This window comes from Mandrillus leucophaeus, unplaced genomic scaffold (genome assembly GCF_000951045.1).
Source record: "Mandrillus leucophaeus isolate KB7577 unplaced genomic scaffold, Mleu.le_1.0 Scaffold709, whole genome shotgun sequence".
In the NCBI taxonomy this organism is placed as follows: Eukaryota; Metazoa; Chordata; class Mammalia; order Primates; family Cercopithecidae; genus Mandrillus; species Mandrillus leucophaeus.
Genome location: NW_012107686.1, coordinates 300,668 through 322,975, shown reverse-complemented (window position 1 = coordinate 322,975; position 22,308 = coordinate 300,668). Strand labels below are relative to the sequence as shown.

General features: G+C 34.5%; 1 protein-coding gene across 1 annotated transcript in view; it reads left to right on the top strand.

Annotated features, from left to right (window-relative positions):
* Nucleotides 1-22,308, top strand: part of LOC105528199 (neurexin-1) — a gene marked incomplete at its 3' end in the record, with an annotated part of 881,468 nt that overhangs the window by 595,503 nt on the left and 263,657 nt on the right. Inside the window, exons 15-16 of the mRNA XM_011964822.1 lie at nucleotides 7,427-7,600; nucleotides 14,563-14,682. Of these exons, the coding sequence (XP_011820212.1) occupies nucleotides 7,427-7,600; nucleotides 14,563-14,682 (294 nt within the window). The remainder of the gene's footprint in view (nucleotides 1-7,426; nucleotides 7,601-14,562; nucleotides 14,683-22,308) is intronic.

The following is a 22,308-nucleotide window of genomic DNA, read 5'->3' as shown; positions in this document are numbered from 1 at the left end:
TCCAGCATGGGCAACAGATCAAGACTCCATCCCAAAAAAGAAAAAAAGAAAAAAAAAAAAAGAAATGGATCAGTAGATGAAAGGTTTTCCACAATTAAATTAATTCATTGTTGCTCAGGTGAAAGGAGCCAGGGACAAATATGAGTGCTGCCATAAAACCTTCCCTATGTCCTTATTGTTTCAATGATTATTTTTTGAATGTGAACTACTAATTCATCCATTCATTCAATGAGTCAACAAATAATTATCAAATGCTTACTAAGTGAAAATGAGAATATGAAAGTGTTTAGGATTATTCCTTCAAATAATTTATAAACTAATGGATACATAAGGCTTCCACATACAAAGAACTGAAAAAGATAAAATCATTTTCAGAAAAGGAGTTCAATTTTTTATGAGGATTCCAAGATATTTATCTGTGGCTAAGGAAACAGGTACACATTTCCAAGGTGGATTTTGACTTGAGTCCCCCAAGTTCAGTAGGATTTTGAAGAACAACATCAGAAGAGGAAAAGCATTCATGCTGGAAGTATTGTATACCATAAACTACGATGGAGCAGTGGGAAAATGCAGGGTTGGAGAAAGGCTGCCAACATAGTTCGACTAAAGATCGGAGTGTGGGGAGAAGATAGATATTATCTCAATCTTCTAGCTGGCAAAAGTTATTTTGGAAAGATAGTTCAAAGTTTAGCAAAAGTTTTGAAGAGACGTAATTCAGAATCCTGATCACTGCTGAGCCTTAGACTTAATTTAGATCATACAGAAAGGTATTGAAGATATCAGAACACGGTGGAGTGACTGAGACAGTGTTGATGAGGAGGCTGAATGGAGACAGCGACACCAGGTAACAGGTTAGTGCCTAAAAGGTGTGTACAAGGAGAATAGTAGATAAAAACTGGAAATGGGAATGAAATCGAAACGACAAATGTCAGAAGTATTGGCAAAGTTGAGTCATTCAGCCCTTGGTAGTAGTTTGATTCTAAGGTGTGAGATATAAAATAAAGTTCAAAATGATTTTGAAATTCCAATCTGGAGAGCAGATAGACTAGAAATGTGGCTGTTATACAACATGAAAGTCTAGAAAAAGTAATTTTATAGCAGGGGAGATGATGAAGGTTTGATTTTAGGCTGGACCTAGAAATTCAGGACAAGTCTAAAGATAGTAATTTATGGTTATTTCCTAAAGAAGTAAAAATAGATTGTTGTAAGACTAAATCTTTTATGTACCAAGGGAGACTAAGCTGTATAGAAGTTAAAAGACGATCAATAAATCAAACTGGTGACCACTGAGCATCTCTTCAGCAAAGAGTTTCTAAAATTAATCTTTAAAAAAAAAGATTTATTAAAGACACAGATCTTGTGTCTCAGAGCAAAACATCTACTTGAATTTATGCTTTGATTTCCATTTTGAATATTTTATAAGCCTTGAACTTAGAAATGATCTTGTATGGTTTTCATTGTTCATTTCTGTGTGGTTTGTTATAAAAGTTTCTATTTGTCTACTTGTAAGCTCAAGTAGGTTAGAGCAGTATTAACTTCCCATGCTTTTTCTTTTAGTAGTTTAATATTATATATTTAAGCAGTCACACTTAGGCTTTCTACTAAGAAAGCAAACTAGTGTTTGTTTCTCAGATATTACAGGTCATTTTCTTTTATCTAACAGCGAGCACCTGTTTTAGAGGTTTGGATTTGTCTCCTAAAGACAGGCTCTCTCAGTTTATCTAGATAAGGTCTGACCTTCAGATATTCCTTTATGTGTGACAATATTAAAATTAAAGATAATGATACAAATTTGGGGACAGAGGTCGATTGTTCCCCTAAAGCACTCTTCCCATAGAATGTTCTCAGAAACTACCCTAGCTTGATTGCACTACTTTTGCCATCCAATCACAATAAGAATTGGGAGAAAGCGTTGCACCCAAATTTTCTCTCCAAGGTCCCGTCTTCTTAAAATGAAGTGTCTAGAATTGTCCTTTCTCTAGTCCAGCTATAGGAAAGTAAGCTAATGTGTGTGGCTTCACTTTTTCTTTTTCCCCAAATGCTAGTTATAAAAGTTTGTGAGAGCTTCCTTAATATTTCTTAGAGTTTTAGCTATTCAGCTCTATAAGGCAATTGTCCTTTTTCTATATGCTTTTTTAAAAAATTAAAATGAAAGTGAGATATTTAAGAGGTTAAAAAAAGTACATGTGAATAAACAGGAAAGCTGAGTCAAAGAACTAATTATACCTTGACACTTGCATTCTGCTACTGTAAGGCAGAGCTTGGTCTTTACTCTAATTGCCGTATGCTTCCTGTTTTAAGCAAAGAGAAAATCTCTACCACTTCATTTGTCTGCTTTTGGTTGGTGGCTCCCAAGGAAGGCCTCCAAGCTCCAACCTCTGTTCCCTAAGCCCCAGGTTAGTATCGCTTGATTCCTCTAGGGTGTTCCTACTCAAATTCCATATATGCAATGTTAAATGCAATTTTATTTCTCCTCCAGATTATTACTGCTTCAAATTCCCTAGTTTCCTAGCCTGCTTTGCTTTGATCCTTGGACTTCTCATTGTCTTTATTTATTTTTTTCAGCCAGCAGTCACAAGTTCTATAGTGGCCTTTCCTTTGGCTTTACTTATGCAATATTATTTACATAACTGAATAAATAACTTAAAACTCCTTTCTTCCAGTCAAGCCTTTTATTCTCTTTCCTAAATACCATATAAATTTTGTCTCCATGGTACATTTGTGCTGTTCCCTGTGTCTGGAATCCACATTTTTATCATTACAATAGTAATGTCTCCCATACTTTCTTCTTGTCTCAACTTTTCTATGCTCCCCCACCTTGCAACCAAAGTCCACAAAAACCTGTTATTTCTCTGATTTTCTAAGGCATGTTTAGTCTGTACCTGACAACCTGGCCCTTGGGCTTCATAGAGTTTTTTGTTTGTTTGTTTATTTGTTTGTTTTTTGTCCTCTTAATTGCTTTGTGTCAAATTAGAAGATATTTGTCAAACAACTTTCCATATTACCAGATTTAGTGCCACCGAATTTCAAATTAAGTCAAAGGAGCTCTGTGAGCTGCTTTTAGAATAGTGTAAGGCACACTTCCAGCACACAAATGACTGTCAACTAAATCCAATAGAAAAAATAGCATGGAAAATTTATAAAATTGACATCTTGTCACTCCAATTGTACTAGAAACAGGAGACAAACTATACTTCTCTTCTTCTGCATTTCTCAGTGGAATAAGCATAGATTGAGGTACATCATAGATGTGTAGCCTTACAGATACACTGATATAGCCATACCAGTATCAATCATGGGCTAAGTCCATGCTTTATACTAGATGCTTCATGTACATACTTTGTAATCCTTACAGCCTTGCAAGGTAGGCATTATCAACCCCATTTCATAGACAAAGAATCTGACTCTCAAAGAAGTTATGTAACTTAACTTGCCTACATTGAGAGAGCCAGTAGGTGGCAGAGCCAGGGTTTGTAGACAGAGGAAACCAAAATGCCTGTGCAGTGTTCCCTAGTCAATACTGCTCAACTACTGGGGAATGGATAGTCATGATATCACCCCAGTTCATTCACAGATAACACTCTTGAGAGGAACATAGTGCCTGTGTATATACAGTACTAAAAATAAGTGTATTATTGAGATTATTTTTAGAAAATCACCCCCTCAACATTTAAGTTTTTGGTATTATACATGTTCTCTACATCTTTTGCTGAAAGTGTCCCAATTCAACCTTTGCCTTATCAGTTGCCTACATGGTCCTTAAAGCATATGAATTAAAAATTAGCCACTCATTTTGAAGAAGAGGTAACAGGCTAGCTTCATATCTGCAGGAAACTTGGCTTTTAATGGTTGCCCATCCAGGCTCTTGTTCATAAACAGGGCCATTAAGTATATCGTCTTTCACATGCACAGGGATTCACCTGCAGGACCCATTAGTGCTAATGGGTCTTTTTTTTTTTTTTTTTTCACCCATCACTTCAAGGATCAAAAAGAGAACCTGCATCTTTGATAAAGTGATAATGGTACACAGGGCTCAGACCACTAAAGGAGTTTCTTTGTTCTCTTCATGTGGCAACCCACCAAGGGACTTTAGACCACTATTTGCTATATCAAAGAGTTTATAAACAGTACTAAGCAGTGGTGCTAAGTACAGCTTCAGTAATGAAAATAAGAATGAGTCCCCTACTTAGAAACCCAACCTCATCTACCTTGGTATGTTTGAAGCTTGTATCTCACAGTGCTTGAATTGATATTTTCTGCTCTTTAGTAACTCAAGGGAAAGATTACTAGTTCTCTTCAATAAGCTTTACAATGTTGTCAGTCAAATAAGTTTGCTAATAGAAAAACATAGGGATTGTGGTAGCAAGTGGGAAAAGGAAGTAAGTTAGTGCATTTTAGAATTAGCACTTTCCTCATGTGTTGCCTTACTGTTCCTCTTTGTTTTATTCTTTTTCTACTGTGGCCTCAATCCATAAGGTGGCTGACAATATTGATTGAGGGCCAACCGTGCTTAGAGCCCAGTACTAGGCACTGTGGGAAACACAGTCTCTCTCCTTCAGGAGTTTACAATCAGACAGAGAAAGATTTATTAATAAATATATAGTATTCCATACATAATTTTTACTACTGAGTTCTACATCTGAAAAGCCTAAAGCTGTGCCAAGAACTCTTCATTCAATTCCCCACTCTACTACATTCATTAGGCCTGGAGGAGAGCAGAAATTTCCTAACAAATTTTGTTCAACAAATGAAAGGAGTAGGTAGTATTTCCTTTCATTGCTATTCATCATGTCAAATTACAAATCTCAGCCCACAATCTCTGATGTACAAGAAATGTAACTTTTCTATTTTCTATAACTCACCTTGATTTCTATTTTGAGCTTTGATTCTTTGAGTTAGTGAAGGTACAATCTCAGGCAATCTTAGTTCCTTTCTTTTTCTGGTATCATATCTAAATAACTCAGTGGGGGGAGTTCCACCGTACTCTTTTTTTTTGTTGGGGCGGGGGGTGGGTAAAGAGAGGTGGCATGGAAGCTTGTTTCAAATATTCTAGAGTGCTCACTGAGCTGCTACCCAGCGTCTTCATTCTTGTGTGCATGACCCAACCCCTTTAGGTTGTTTTACTTTTTTTTTTTTTTCTTTTTTCTTTCTTTCTTTTGTTTTGCTATTTCTGTGCCAGTCTGGAAATTGTTCTATATCTCCCATGGCACAGAGGAGTACAGAACGTTCTGTGAGACTGTCTAAGCTCTCAGGTTATCTAAGTCCACCATGTACCCATTTCTTTTCAGAGATCTCACTGCTCCCTCTTAGTTCTCCTGAGGAAATGCACAGAGGTTTGCATTACTCTTTGAAACTTACCAGAGGTTTTGAGATTCACCAGAGCTCAGTCTTTAAATTAGAAATCAACACCCTCTTTGGCATTTGCCAATGGCTATGCTTGCAGAAGTAGGTTCTTCCAACTTCATCTCCTGCTTGCCTGAATGAGGAATAGGAAAGCTTTACTTTTCTTATGCAAACTCCAATGTATTCTCTTCCATTCCTCGAAGAGTCTAGGTTTTTTAGACTTAAATACAGAAAGCTAATTTTGTATCTTTGATTTCTGATTCATATCCTTTCTCTGAGGCAACTAAAACACAATGGCTTGAAATTTAAGTGACAGCAAAAACAAAGGACAGAATGGAAATATGGGAGGAAAATCAAATAATACTTCAAAAATAGTATCCCCTCCCCGACCAAAACCATGCTGTCTTTTAATATTAAGGATGATGGTTAATAGTCAGTAGATTTTGCTTTATGTAAAAGGAGAGGAAGTAAATATATCCAGTACTTTCAGTGCAAATTATATAGTTATAAAACTTAAGTTTTAGTTAGTAGGTCAAGGACCTAAGTTCTCAGTTTTTAAACATTAAATGACTTTGAGTATGCCACATGATCCCTCTATTTCAATTTATTCATCAGTACAGTTCAAGAGTGTTGTATCTGCGGTTTGATTTTACTCTACTTATAAACTAATAGGTTAGCTTATTACTGTTTAATGAGTGCCTGCAGAAGACAGGATATTTCTGGATGTGAGACCAAGGAATTTGTTACTTACAGCTCAACAAATAGTCTGTGTATCAGTTCTCTTTGTTCCCAAGTCTCATGAAGACAACACAGAAGGACACAGGTGAACAGTAAGATTGCAGGATTTTTGTGTTATACTGGGGAAAATGTGCCAAGTGACATGAAGTTGAATAGAATGGTTAACATGAGAAAGTTCAAAAGAAAATGAAAGTTAAAGAAGTAGCTACAAAGATTATGTTACATAACTTGTAGACTGGAGCTGTAGCAGCATATTACTGAATTTTGAGCTCAGCTTCCTTATGTTTCACGTTGATTAAATGTTTACTAAAGTCAGTTATTGAATTTATTGAATATTATCCAGATATGGTGAATAATCTGAAATAGAAAAAGAAACAGAATCCAAAATAGATTGAAACCTCTCTCTTTTTTTTTTTTTTTTTGGTAATAGTTCATAAAGTTGGGGAATCTCAAACTTAGAGACAAAAAGTTGGGAAAGCTAAGCAATGTGTTCCATTAGAAACTGCAATAAAATTAGAAAAATAAGTTTAAAACTTGGTAACGGATTTCAGAGCAGCCTAAAAATTCAAAGTAGTGTAATTTTACCTAAAAACAGAAACACCCAAAGAAGGATGTAACTTTCACTTATATACAGACTATTATGTGAGTTATTGAACAAGAGAGGTGCAAGCAAGGATAGCGGGCTTCAGCCCAGTATAGAAGGTGACTTTAGATACAAGAAGAAATTTGTTGAACTTCTGATGAAATGAAAGACACAGAGATCTCTAAGCAGAAGGTGAATTTAATAATAATGCCTGTTGACTGTGTGTCCACTACATACTTTTGCTCTGGTGGATGCTGTATATATTTCATCTCATTTAATCATCATGAAACCCTCTGGTGAAGGTTTTTATTATTCCTATTTTAGAAACAATGATACTAATAATTAGAGAAACTAGTATGTGTGTGTATATATATATACATATATATGTATATATATGTGTGTGTGTGTGTGTGTGTGTGTGTGTTTGTATATATATATTCAGGGATGTAGGGCTTGCAAGTAACCAGGCCTGGATTTCAACGCAGGGGTATGCGTCTCTATAGCTAGCCCACATTCCTTCCATTTGACCACATAATATGGAATTACTTTAGTTCTCTATAGAAATAGCTTTTAGAAATGTCTCCTAGTGCCAGTATATTATTCAAACACCTCTATTGTTTAACACTTCGGGGAAAACAACTGGTCATAAATTTACATTTTTATTAACTTAATGAAAAACCTCCCTGTTTTTTCTCCATCCTACTGTGTGTTTAAAGTCAATGACGTGGTACTTTTGTAACAAAGACTTTGATCTTCTTGCAGGTGACTTATATATAGGAGGAGTAGCTAAAGAAACATACAAATCCTTACCAAAACTTGTACATGCCAAAGAAGGCTTTCAAGGCTGCCTGGCATCAGTTGATTTAAATGGACGGCTTCCGGACCTCATCTCAGATGCTCTTTTCTGCAATGGACAGATCGAGAGAGGATGTGAAGGTATTAGATTTTTGTCATCGTGCCCTAAATAATTCTAATTCCACCTGTTTAACTGGCAACGAATCTCACTGTCCAGTAAAATTCTCATAACTGGTCAAATACCTAATTTGGGCTTAGACATCCTTATTCATGTTTTCAATTTTTTATCTCATAAACCTTAAATTTTCTGTACGATTTGCAAGCCTACATTAATGCCCAATGTAAAATGGGAGCTATACCTATGGATTTTTTTTTTTTTTTTTTTGCTTTTTTGAGTTATGTAGTACATTTGATGAGTTTGTTAATCAGTTCTATGATCCTTGCTTTATAGCATTAAACAAATACTACTCCAGCAAGTATTAATCAGCTTGTGCCCATTTTTAAAAATCTACATTCTTTTTTGTTTTAATTTTAAGTCCAGGGGGTACATGTGCAGGTTTGTTATGTAAGTAAACTTGTGTCATGGGGGTTTGTTGTACAGATGATTTTGCCACTTAAGTATTAAGCCTGGTACCCATGAGTTATTTTTCCTGATCCTCTCCATCCTCTCACTCTCCACCCTCCAGTAGGCCCCAGTATCTGTTGATCCCCTCTATGTGTTCATGTGTTCTTATCATTTAGCTCTCACTTATAGGTGAGAACAGGCAGTATTTGGTTTTCTGTTACTGCATTAGTTTGCTAAGGATAATGAGAAGTCACTATGTCAGAAAGACATCTGCAAACATATATCTATCACTGCACAATGCACAATTACAGATATATGGAATCTACCTAAGTGCCCATAAGCCAATGAGTGGATAAAAAAATGTGGTATGTATATACCATGGAATACTACTCAGCCATAAAAAGAACAAAATAATGTCTTTTGTAGCAACTTGGATGGAACTGGAGGCCTATATTCTAAGTGAAGTGACTCAGGAATAGAAAACCAAATGCTTCATGTTACTCACTTGTAAGTGAGAGCTGCACTATGGGTACACAAAAGCATACAGCATGGTATAAGGGACATTGGAGACTCAGAAGCTGGAATGGTGGGAAGGGGATTGAATGATGAAAAACTATCTATTGGGTACAATGTACAAGACTTGAGTGACAGGTTCACTGAAGTGTTAGACTTCACGACTATACAGTTCATCCATGTAACCAAAAACCACTTGTACACCTAAAGCTACTGAAATTAACAAATATTTTAAAATAAAAATAAGTAAAAATCTATATCCAATAGCAAATAATAAGAGAATGAAGTTCAGATACCCCATTCTCAAATCACTATTCAATTGATGTGTACCTGGCAGAAACAGTGTATCCTGTATATTTTCAGTTTCTTTTAGCAAAATCAGGTTTCCTGTATTACCCCAGGCTAATATTCATACATCAGAAATGCACCAAAGTGTCTTCTTTTCTTTTGTGCTATCAGACCAAGATCTGTAGGAGTACTTTTTGATTGCTACTTTCATTTTAGATAATTTTCACTTCAACACCTCAGATTATTTGAGCAAATTCTTCCTCCATAAATGTAATTTAATCACATTATCATGAATTTTGTGGCTCTGGATGTGTTGCTGCTTCTTCTGTAATACTGAACAGAGTTTGGGCCATTTTGAAAATTTTAGATTTATGAGGAGATTTTATATGGGAGAAGAAGAAATTTGAATTCCTGTCCCCCAGCTGATTATGAATCATTTATTCTCAGCCAAAATAATGCCATTATATTTAGCAATTACTAAAGTACATGGAAATTTTATATTTGAAAATACATTTGTTTCCTCTGTGCCGCATATGTTTCAATGAAATGTTAGGTGAAATTCAGACTGTATTTCAATAATACCAGAGGATAACGTTATTAATGGAAGGTGTTGTTGAGTTCATTTTTAATGTTATTAGTATATTTCCTTATTTGATATTTTGGCATAATGCATCAGTAAAACATAAGGAAACTATGTTTTTTTTTTCCTTTTAGTTAATTTTAATTAAGAGAAACAAAATTGTTAAGGGGATCAATTCCCATTAGTGGATGAACACAAGAATGTGGGACAACATAATTCTTGGAGGTGATCTCATTAGTGAGAAAGTGTACATTTATTTTGTTTTATTTTTTAAAGAAAGGTATTACAATCCCTTATGGAACATATTTGTTAAAAATAGGCCTTTCTACAAGTTGCTTGGTATGTGACTTCTCACCTACAAGAAATGGTGAGAGCAGACAGATATACCCAATGAGATAGAAAACAAGAGGCAAACACACAGGACCCCACCGCTGGTATATAATGTGAGTGAGTGGGCGGAAGCAAGTAGATTAATACGAGCAAGACCTACTAACAAAGGACATTTGCAGTAATGATGTTTGGTGTTGTTTACCCATATAATCTAGTAAGAAATTTGGTTACGATGATTAATTACACATTAAACTCTTATTTGAACATCTGAACTCAGTCACTAATGGCATTGGTTCTTTCCTTATCTAGAACGCTTTATGTATCTGAGCTTTTATAATTTTCACCCCCTGACACCCCATTTTTTCTTTACTCTTAGATTATTACTTTCTGTCCTGATTCTTTCATTCCAACATCAAGGTGAACAACTTTTAATTTACTATTATTTCTGACCTGTATAGTTTCTAGGAATAATCTTAGATTTAACTGTTATAGGTACAGTTGATGCTATTCACACATTTTTTAAAGATTAGTGATTTAACTGTAGATACCTAATAAATTCTCTTTCTAAAGATTGTTATCTCATGGAATTTGAGTCTAAACCACGTTGGAATCACTTAACTTCCATATCCGTATTGATGGGACTACTTAGCATATATTTGGTATAACCTAATAATATCTTGTGAGGATTTTCCATTGTTCCTACGCAATACACCCACATATCTCTAAGCCTCTTGCATACAAAAAGTTTTTGATCTTCCCTTAATAATCATTTGTTGCCTTTTATTTCTAACATATTTCAGTGGGTAATAATTCATTTTATTTATAAAATGCACCTCAGCTAGAGTACGGATTTTAACCTGTTAAAGTCTATTTAGATTATTGTTTCCTGAATGTTAGCCTATGTCAGGAATCACTTACAGAATCATTAAAACCCAAATCACTAGATTACAACCCTCTGGGTTTCTAATTCAGTAGATCTGAGACTGAGCCCTAGAATTTCCATTTCTAACAAATTCCCAAGTGATGCTGATGCTGTTACACTGGAGACTATACTTTGGATGCTTTTTTTTCTGTTTATGTAACAGAAAATGGATACTGGTAATCAACCAATAAGCAGGCCTACTAAAGTCAAGATAATATCTCTAAATAAAATCAGTGAAATTTTAACAGATGCTCTTTTTATACAACTGTGACATTCAGCTCTAGGCTCCATTATATCTATAGGAATAATTTTCTGTTTAATTATGACAGCTATCATTGATTAAACACTGGTGGGAATATGTTTACCTATACTATCTCATTTAATCATCAGATCTCTATAAATTAGGTATCATTGCCCTTTTCTTAATGAGTAGGTTGAGCCTCAGAAAAGTAAGGTGACATTCCTAAGTTCACACACCTAATAAGTGGATGATACAAGTTTCAAACCCGAGTTTACCTTACTTGAAAGCAGAGACACCTAACCTCTTTTGTCTATTATTCTTTGGTTTCTGGAAATTGTAGTTTTACCTTCATTTTTATTTCCCTTTTAGACATATTATTAATTTAAATAACTTGATACAAATGTCCTTGTTGCTTTTTCCCAATTTTATTAAGTGATAAAATAAAAAGAATATTACATAACTAAAAAGAAAAATAAATTTAAGGCTCTGCCTTGTGTAATGCCTATTAATGTTTAAATACTGTTCTAGAAGGTGAGTACTTTGAAAAATGTGTCTTGTCAGGCACACGCATGTATTGTCTTGTAATTCCTGAATATAAAAAGACTATTGTGATAATGAAAATAAAATAAAGCACGTCTGTATGCTTACATAGAAGCGTGGCAGGTACTCTGAGTTGCTGCTCTACAATATGGGCAGATTATTTTTCTAAGATTGTAGTTTTATTATTTTTAGAGTTTAGCGTTGTTTCTTAATTGCATTTCTGATAATTTTTGGAAAAAACAAAAACCAAAATCTGGATCTTCATTAGTTCTTGCTTCTGATCTTTTCTTCTGCTGTGCAGGTCAGAGAGCAAATAGCTATTTGATAAAATGGCATCTCCCCAAACTGGGCTTGTGTTACTCCCCGTTTATTTGCTTAACACTGAAAGAACTATGCTAAGGAATATTGCTTTGAGATTTTTTTTAAAAATATGCTAATTTTTTTTATCTCTAATGCCATGGGATAAAGATCAGTAGACCACTTACCTCTCACAGTTTGGAACAAAAATTAATACTGAGCAATTAAGTGGTTCTTATTTCTTTGCTACAAAGAACTAAGTTGAGTTTAGTGGTTCTTAGTTCTTTCTTAAAAAGAACCTTGTTACAAAGAACTGGCTGGGCGCGGTGGCTCACGCTGTAATCCCAGCATTTTGGGAGGCCGAGGCGGGTGGATCACGAGGTCAGGAGATAGAGATCATCCTGGCTAACACGGTGAAACCCCTTCTCTACTAAAAAATACAAAAAAATATTAGCTGGGCGTGGTGGCGGGCGCTTGTAGTCCCAGCTACGCAGGAGGCTGAGGCAGGAGAATGGCGTGAACCCAGGAGGCGGAGCTTGCAGTGAGCCAAGATCCAGCCACTGCACTCCAGCCTGGGCAACAGAGCGAGACTGCGTGGCAAAAAAAAAAAAAAAAAAACCTGTTACATTTCTTCAGGTTTCCTGGACTTGGGAGGTCTTATTATTATTACTACTTACATAAAATACTATTTATGTTTTTATTATTGTTATACCTATTGCTGTTATTATTATTATTGTAGAATTAAGATATACAATATTATGGTTTCTGAATTTGTGAATTCTCATATGCTAGGCTAAATTCAATAACATTCAGTAAAGAATGCCTTTACTGAAAAATTTGTAATAGAAATGTGATGATAAGGTACATGTACATATTTAGAAGCCATTTTCAAAATCATCTGTTTATATAAAGTAAAATTACAGAAAATTCTCATTTATTCACTAAAACAGGCACCTCAGAGGCTGTCTCTTTTATATTAATAGCATCTAATTAGCTGATGTCTGTTTTTCTATCTTTATAAAATCTATATGTTTATTTACTAGAAAATATATTTAATTTATACTCTAAAGCTATTTAGGTAGACTGTATTCCCTTTTCACCCTTCTCTAAGATAGTTCCTATTGGTGAGGTTTTACTGTAACAGTTATTAACAGGGAAGTTTATAAGAGTTGAAGACAGTTGTGAAAGTGTAGAAAATACAGACGTAACTCTGAAATTCATAAGTGGCATATTCCCAATCTGGTAAGTTCAAGGATAAACGCTGCACATGGAAATTTTATTAGGAAAATTCCTTTATGAGGGATTATATTGCAGTTTTTCTTCCATTCTTCCTACTTCTTTCGTCCACTCTAAATGATATACAGTATCATTTATGCAGTATTTGGTTGGTGTCACTCTAAAGTCCAGCTGTTGTCAGTGAATGGCTGGCATTACAGTTTGAAGCCTTAATTGCAACAGCAAGATAAAAGATCTGGAGGGAAAAACATAGAAAGGGATAATTGCTCTGCTAATGATCATAGTCTACACTGTATCTGCACATGATGAATGGTGCTGCATGTTCCAAATAAGCAAAACGTCACTTTGGTAATGCATTCATATCTATCCAAGAGAGGAAACATACAAAGGCCCTTTTAATTTTCCTTCATTACATGTCATTGGCTCAATTAACCATTATATATGTATACATATGTACAATTAAATTCTAATAAATTACTGCTTTCTCATTTTTGGCTTCTCTTAAGATTTATGGCTGTTAGTATTAATTTGTTTGCTCTACATAGCATTTTCCTCCCCCTTTACAGCAGCATGCCTTTTGAATCTGAACGTTCTTCTGTGTTTGCCCCATTTCAGTATTGCTTACTAACATTTAATATATTTTGCTTTTTTTTAATTTTGCTGACAAAGTTGCATTGATGAAAGCTGACTTGCAAGGTAGATAGCCCTGTGTGTATAAAACAAGACTGAAACCCCATAATACACAGTGGAAACCCTAAAATAACATATTTTACATTTTTGCAGTAACTGTTATTTGGGTTTGGATTTCATTTTTTTTCCTTTCTTGAACGTTGTGCAAGAAGCCTTTGTAGTATAGTTTGTATAAAGGCTTTCAGTCTTGAATATGTTTGTATAGTGATTGCCTTTAGTGCTTTGATCATGCTTTTTTCAGTTCTTTGTTTTTCAGTGTTCTAGTTATGATTCTTTAGAAATAGACTAGCATTCTTTTTACTTGTATGTTAAATGGGGGCATGTCATTTATATGGAGTTTTTAATTTTATGTTTTATTGCATGAAATTGTTAAAGCATGTGAATTGATACTTGCCAACATACCTATTCAAAACACCCAGCAATCATAACTTTATCCTTCTGAAACCTCTAGGGCATTTTTGCATAACTCTCTTCAGTTATTTTGCCAATCTTATCTCAATTTCATGAAGTTATAATCTCCATTTCTCATTATGTCTCTATTCATTGGTCAGAATGTTAAGGAGATCCATTCATTTTCTAAAATCCAAATGGTAATAAAGAATTATTGAAGTTGGAATGAGATTACCTGCTATGATAATCATACTAGAAGCTATGTGCTTGCTTTTGCTATTTGTTGGTTTAGTTTATGATTATAATGTATTTTATCCTATACTTGAAACTTAAGAAAACCTTCATATTACAGCCTCTCAGTTCCTAATTCAGGTGTGTGAACTAGAACTTTCAAAACGAGTTTGGACATATCATCTGAGGTGTTGGCAACTACTATATGTGATCTAGCTCATGTATAAAACACTTTTGGATTTTTTTTAAGAACCCAAGTTTCCTTTGGATTGTTTTGCAGGCCCCAGCACAACCTGCCAAGAGGACTCATGTTCCAATCAAGGTGTGTGCTTGCAACAATGGGATGGCTTCAGCTGTGACTGTAGTATGACTTCCTTCAGTGGACCACTCTGCAATGACCGTAAGTACCTCTCTGATTATGGACTGATACTCATCGTTGCTTCCAGTTACTGTTTGATATCTAAAGTCTAACATTGGAAGTCCTTATATTAACTCTGAGTCAGTCAAACTGTCATAACCCATAGAAGCAGTTGTTTCTACAGAAAGAACAGTTTTGAAATAATTGTTAAAGTGGCTAAATCCTGTGATGATGGTGATTCTTTGGTTTTTGGGTTTATTTATTTTTTAATTACTAATGATCACCTTGTTCAAAATAATGTTTTTCATTTCCAATATATGACAACTCTCCCTTAGTTTTTGAAAGAATCTTCATATTGTTTTATATTAAATAATACTTTATTTCGTATGATTATGTCTCAAGGGCTGTAATTTTAGTGAACGGTTACAGGTCTAATTTTTCACTCTGTGTACATCTCTTTAAGCCCATTGCTGCCTTTTACTTTTAAAAAAATACGTTCAAACATTATCCTTCAGGCATTCTCCCTTGTATCTTAGCAGCTTATGTTTTTCTCCTTAAAAATCCTTTAACTGAGTATTGCAATATAAGCATGAAAATGAAACACAACATTCACATTATATCATGGCATATCTGCTAGTGACTAATTTCTATCACAGCAGTGAGGGTTTGAAGATGGAGTTAACTGATCTATAAGATGAAGTTCTGTATCTTAATGTTCAAGTAGGTCCTGATTTATAGCACATCATCAAAATGATAAAAGAATTTCATACAAAACATCGCATTCTGCCATATTAAGAGAATATTCCTGACAAATTCACCTGGTTGTAAAATAGAATACGTGCTATATGTTGTCAGTGCTACGACATTTAAGCTAAAGCTCCAGGATGATGGAATAGAAGATGTAATGATTGAAGGTTTGGATTTTGCAGCAGAGGCTGAATTTGAATGTGGATTTAAAGAAAGAGTAGAGCTTGTTCATTTTGACCTTTGTCTATTTGAGACTGTATTCATGTCAACAGATATGTGCATCACAATGTAGAAGATGGGGTCAACCTCCAGTAATCCACTGAACTGAGTTGTTGCAGCCTAGCAATAAAGTACAATTTACCTGCTGTCTTCAAATTTCCGTTCCAACATATTGACTATAGGAAAAACACACAACCAATACAGAGTAAAAATTTATGTAGAAGAGGCCTTTAACAACCATGCCACTGTAGATGGAGAAGTATTTGTTCTTTATTTTACTAGTTTCATCTCCCATAGAATTACAGTAAACCTGAAGCAATAAACATGTATTCAAACCATCATACATTTGCGAACACTGTGTTTCTGCAAGGCAAATCACACTTAAAACACAACAACGCCATTTTGGGTTATATAAACAACTTTACATAAAGTCTGAATAAATATATATACATAAAGCAACCTTACATGTGCTTTTCATAAGGATATGTATATATGTCTATAGACAAATTACTTCCTGCATTTGTTCCTGCTTCACAGAAAATGGCATAAATTTATTTTCAAGGACAATCAGAAGACTGAATATTTGTTAAGATTTTATTATCGCAAATTTTTCATCCCGAATACGATCCTGACAGATGTATGACTACATGTGGTAGTTGAGAGGGATTTTTTTGGTGTGAAAATATTTTTCATGTTGCTAAAGAACTTTTTCTGCCAAACTATGCTTAATCTAGTTTCCATGTTTTACAAAACAGTTGCCATTTGGTTGTGGCAGACTGTGTATCCTCATATACCAGTTAAATATAAAGAATATAATTTTATGTATGTATTTGTTAGACTTTTCCTAAAGAAACATCAAGATACAACCTTAAGTATCATGCTGTCTTCAAATCATTTTTACAGAAAACTATTTTAATGCTGCTCTTGGGTGATAGTACTGGTGATGACAATGATAAGGCTATTTGTTATTTTCTTGTAAATAGGTAAATGTCATTCAATAAATGTGTCTCCTGATATGCCTCTTGCACAAATCAGCATTAAAATTACTTTAGAGAGCTCTCAGAATACATGCATTTTGATTAAATCATTACCTCTTAGTGGGTTTTCTGAAAATGTGAAATGGTTCCTTGGCTTATACATTGGAATTTCAGTGGTGAGAATACATAGACATAAATCAATATTTTAAAGCAAATCTTATTTTGTATCAATTATAATTGGTAGAAGATATAGTTGCAATTGTTACTTTGAAGTTGTGGAATTAATAAGCAGTAGAAATAGCATGCAACACTTTCCTCACTTTTTAAATGGATCAAAATAAATCTTGTCTCTACATCTCACTGTTTTTCTATAAGATGCACAAATAAAATTAGTGTGATTCCTGGGATTTTAACAAGCTCCTTTACTGTATAGAAGGTGATTTTTCTTTTAAAATAAAGCCATTTAAGGCATTTCATTTCTTAATGAAATTTTCATCTCTAGGTTAGTTATTTATTCATAAATTCTGTGACTGCAGCCTCCAATCACATAGAAAACAAAAAAGAAAATAGAAAGAAAGCTTTTTAATGGGGCAACGAACATTCCACATTACAAATGAGACCTTCCCTCCCCAAAAATAGAATTTCTAAATGTCATCTCGCTGATAAGTTTCACAGAGTGGGTTAGGGTAACTAGAAAAATTTATTTATATTAGCCTGGAGATATAATTAACAATGGGAAGATGGGAATACTTTATAGCTTGTAAATGTAATCTTGGATAAATCACACTAATTAATTGAACTGAAAGGAATCTTTCAAAAAGAAGTGCTATTCAAAATGATGCCAAAGGTTGTTTTTAGAGAATTGTGTTTGTGAAACCCTTTCTTCCCTGGAAAATTGCCATCTAAGTGACCTACTCATTGACAAAACAATTGTTCTGTGCATGTGTGTATGTGGATTTGCATGTGTGTGTGTAGGGTAATGTCATATACTCACCTCCTCAAGTTTTCTTCCACACCAATACCAAATTTTAGCTCCTCTGTGTAATTTTTCTGATATATAATGTAATTTCTTAGCTATCTCCCATTTCTTATTCCTCTTTCCGCTGATCCATTCTGTGCCTCTCTGCCGGTTTTGTTCTTTCTTCCTATTCCTCCTAGATTAAATGTCATCATTCTCTTCTAATTCTCCTATCCAGAGGCAATATTTTTTTTTTCTCCTCTGGCTTCCTATATAATTTTGTTTATGCTATTTGATTGGCCATCATTTTTTCCTTATAGTTACTTGTGTTTAGTCTTATCTCCCTATAAGACTGTACACTTCTACTAGGAATAATATTCTTCTTTGTTTCCTTGGTTTATAAGCCCAGTGTTTTTTATAGCGTGCTGCATGTAATTGTAATAACTCACTAAATCAAAGCGTGCTAGATACATGAATCTTGCAGAATAATTTCAAGTATATCCTCAGTGTCCAATACTACTCTCCAAGTTAGTCAATGTGGAATTCATGGACCTCAATGGTCTGACCCTAGCCTTCATGTTCATACTCATCTATTGCAGAACCTTGTCCATATGGCATATTACTGCCAATTTACTTATTCACAGCTTTCTGAACAACATTACACTTTCCAATTTCCTCACCATTGCTTATGGTAATTTCTCCACCTGGAAAATGCGTTCATTCTACCTGGAATACATTCTTTCACTATGTCTGCTTGAAGAAATATAATTTCCTTTTCAATCTCTACTAAAACTCTTTTGTCCCATGGAAACTTCCTTTGTTTTCTGAGCTTCACATTATTTTTCTGTCTTCTGAAATTGTAGGGAATAGTGTGCTGCACTACATTGTATGGTGTAGCTATTTATGAAATTTCTCTTGGATGTAACCATTTGCTGAGCACTTACTATGTGCCAGTTCTGTGCTAAAAGTTTACGTTCATTATAAATTTTATATATCACCTATTAATGCTTACATATTCCTCCACCATCATCACACCAGTGTGCTACACAATAATCTTTTTCTGCTTTCACCTGGTGGTCCAGAATAGAATTTAACCATATTAAGCTAACTTAATGTCAGGTTGGAGAAGATGAATATGGCTATGACCACATGGAAAATAGCGAACCTAATAACATTGTCACATTACATTAGTATAGAAATGTTGTATGCCAAATTACAGTTCAGCTTCAACAGTGTCTGTTACCATAAGGGAAGAATATATCATAGTGCTGTTATTTTGGTGCTACAGCTTAGGAGGGTGTGAGTTCTGTTTTATTAAAAGGCTATTTTCAGAATTCTAAACTTTGCCAAGAGAATATCTTTCTGATAGGAATTTACTGTATCTTTCATGTGAGAGTTAGAAACATTCACTGAAACAAGAATAAAATACACTTCACTGTGACTTTTTACCATGACATTTAAAAATATCTTTAGCTTTGTTTCTCAGCTTCTTTTGTTGTTTGAAAGAGAATCCAATATCCAGTGTCTGAGCATCAATATCTGAACTAATGGAAGTGAATCATAACATATATTTTAAAAAACCTGGATTCGAGTAACATTATTTCTCTCCCATTTAGAGCTGCTAGTAGTATTAAGCTGTGAGGTGATTTGCTGCTGGTGTCACTTAGGGCTGAATAAAATTTAGCAATTAGCTATATCCACAACCAGATACTGTTTGTGAGTATGATGAATCTTATTAACCTTGATTTTTTTCTAAATGGAAGTCCTTAAGCTGTTTAAAGACATTCATAAGCAATATTTACTGAAAACACCTTAAAAAAACTATGGGGAAACAGGGTCATACCTGCTTTGGGTCAATGATAAAGGATTAAAATATTGTTCATACTAAGTAAGAAAATGTAATAAAGGACAGAAAATAAAGCATAATGTATGACAGAGAAATGTAATACATCATAGAAATGCTATCTGCTACTAGTTTATGTAAACTTATCTTTGTTCTTCTTGTGAGTAATTGACATCATAAAAGTAGATGTGTAAATGGAAACATTGGTCTTTTTATATTGTTGTTGGGCAGCTGAATAATAGTTTCACTCTGTATCTATATAAGAAAAGTTGGGTGGGGAGAAAAACACCAAAAAAGGGAGTGGAGTAATGCTGTATTTGAGTTATCCATGTTAGTCCCTTGCACTGCTCAGCACCTTGATGATTCAACTCTCAGCAGCCTTTGAGTCTGTGAATTCTGCCACCTTGGCCCCTAGAAATCAAAAAGGAAGCAGACCCAGTCAGAATGCTTTCTTTACTTATGGATTTTCCTGCTAGTATGCTCTAATTTTTCTGGCTTCATTAAAACTCTGTCTGTGTAGACCTTAATTCGGCTCAAATGTTAGCACTCCTCATCATCAATCTTATAGGTAAATATGGAGGTGGCTTTCAGTGTTGGCCTTACTGTGGTAACACTATGCCATCTCACCAGAGCCCAGCTAACTAGAGCTGCATTCAGAGGAGGTTTTGCTAGTCACCTTGACTAACCATTCTCAAGGAAAGACAGTGGTTTTAGTTATCACTAGATGCTATTCAAATAGATCTATGACCATAGTCTTACCTGAATTTTTTTTTCCATGTGAATGTATTATATCCATGTTTATCATGTTACTTCCATCTGTAGCAACGCAAAAGGTACATAATCAAGGCAGGGTGGGGATACTGCCTTAATCAGAGGTGCTAACTTTTGAAACTTGAAGATATTAAGTTTAATTTTACTTTTTATATAGATTTTACTTCTGTAAAAATGATGTACCAAAAGCCTGTGTGAAGAAACTGAAGATAAATCACAGTGAATTATCAGAACCATGCAAAATACCAAATAAGTACAAATAATAAATAACTTAGTATGACAGATTGAATAAAGAAAATGTGATAAGTACACACCATAGAGTACTATGCAAACATAAAAAGAAATGAGATCATGTCTTTTGCGGGATAATGTATGGAGCTGGAGGCTATTATCCCTAGCAAATGAATGCGGGAACAGAAAACCGAACACAACATGTTCTCACTTGTAAGTGGGAGCTAAACTATGTGAACTCATGAACGCAAGGAAGGGGGCAGCAGACACTGCAGTCTACTTGAGGGTGGAGTGGGAAGAGGGAGAGAAGCAGAAAAGATAATTATTGGCTACTAGGCTTAATACCTGGGTGATGAAATAATCTGTATAACAAACTCATGTGATACAAGTTTACCTATATAATAAACTTTCACATGTACCTCTAGACCTAAAATAAAAGTTAAAACAAAAAAAGTATCATTTTATTAATCAGGAAGATATTTAAAGAGAGTAAACTGTTCAATACTTCTCCCACTTTATGAAATCAAATTATCATGAGTATTTTTAAAGTATAGGATTAAACATAATTAGCTTTTAATTTATGAAATCTTTTATTTTAAAATAATATAGTTATGATTGGATTTGGAAAGAAGTGTTAGATCAAGCCTAGGTTGTTTCTATACTTTGTTGCTGTGGATATGGCTAACTAGTGCATAAAAAGAACTACAAAAATTTATGTAGATTACATCAACATATTTCAATGCTAATATCATAATTAATATGTATTATATGCATGCCATTTATATTTTATAAGCTTTACCTTATTTTTCTCCAAAAATATCTGATTACTTTAAATGTAAAAAGAAGAATACTGAAGCATAAATAGATTTTTAAAAAATTTATGCCGGGCGTGGTGGCTCATGCCTGTAATCCCAGTACTTTGGGAAGCCGAGGCAGGCGGATCACAAGGTCAGCAGTTCGAGACCACCCTAGCCAATATGGTGAAACACTGTCTCTACTAAAAATACAAAAAAATTAGCCGGGCATGGTGATGCATGCCTGTAATTCCAGCTACTCAGGAGGCTAAGGTAGCAGAATCTCTTGAACCTGAGAGGCGGAGGTTGCAGTGAGCAGAGATTGCACCATTGCACTCCAGCCTGAGCAAGGAGACCGAAACTCCGTCTCAAAAAAAAAGAAAAAAAAAATTATGGATACATGATAGTTGTACATATTTAGAGGGTACATGTGGTATTTTAATATAAGCACACAATATGTAATGATCAAATCTGGGTAATTGGGTATCCATCATTTAAAATATTTATCACTTATTTTTGTTGGGAATGTTCCAATTCCGCTCTTCTAGCTATTTTGAAATATGCAATAAAATATTGTTAACTATATTTGCCATATTGTGCTATCCAACACTAGCTCTTATTTCTTCTACTTATCTGTATAATTTGTATGCATCAACCAACCCTTCTTCATCCTGTTCACCTTTCTACCCTTTATGGCCTCTGGTTACCACCTATTCTACTCTATGCACTACTTCCAGGAGATCAATTTTACTAGCTCGTGCATATGAGTGAGAACATGTGATATCTGTGTTTCTGGGCCTGGCTTGTTTTACTTAACATAATTACCTCCAGTTCAAGTCATATTGGGATATATATACCATTTTTTTTTTTATCCATTTGTCCATGGATTCTTAGATTGATTTCTTATCTTGGTTATTGTGCATAGTGCTGCTGTAAACATGGGAATGCAATTATCTCTTCAATATACTGATTTCCTTTCTTTTGGATATATACTCGGCAGTGAGATTGCTGGATTACATGGTGGTTAATGTGTTTGAGTTTTTGAGGAACCGCAAAGCTATTCTCCATAGCGGTTGTATTAATTCACATTTCCACCAGCAGTGTACAAGCATTCCTCTTTTTCCACAT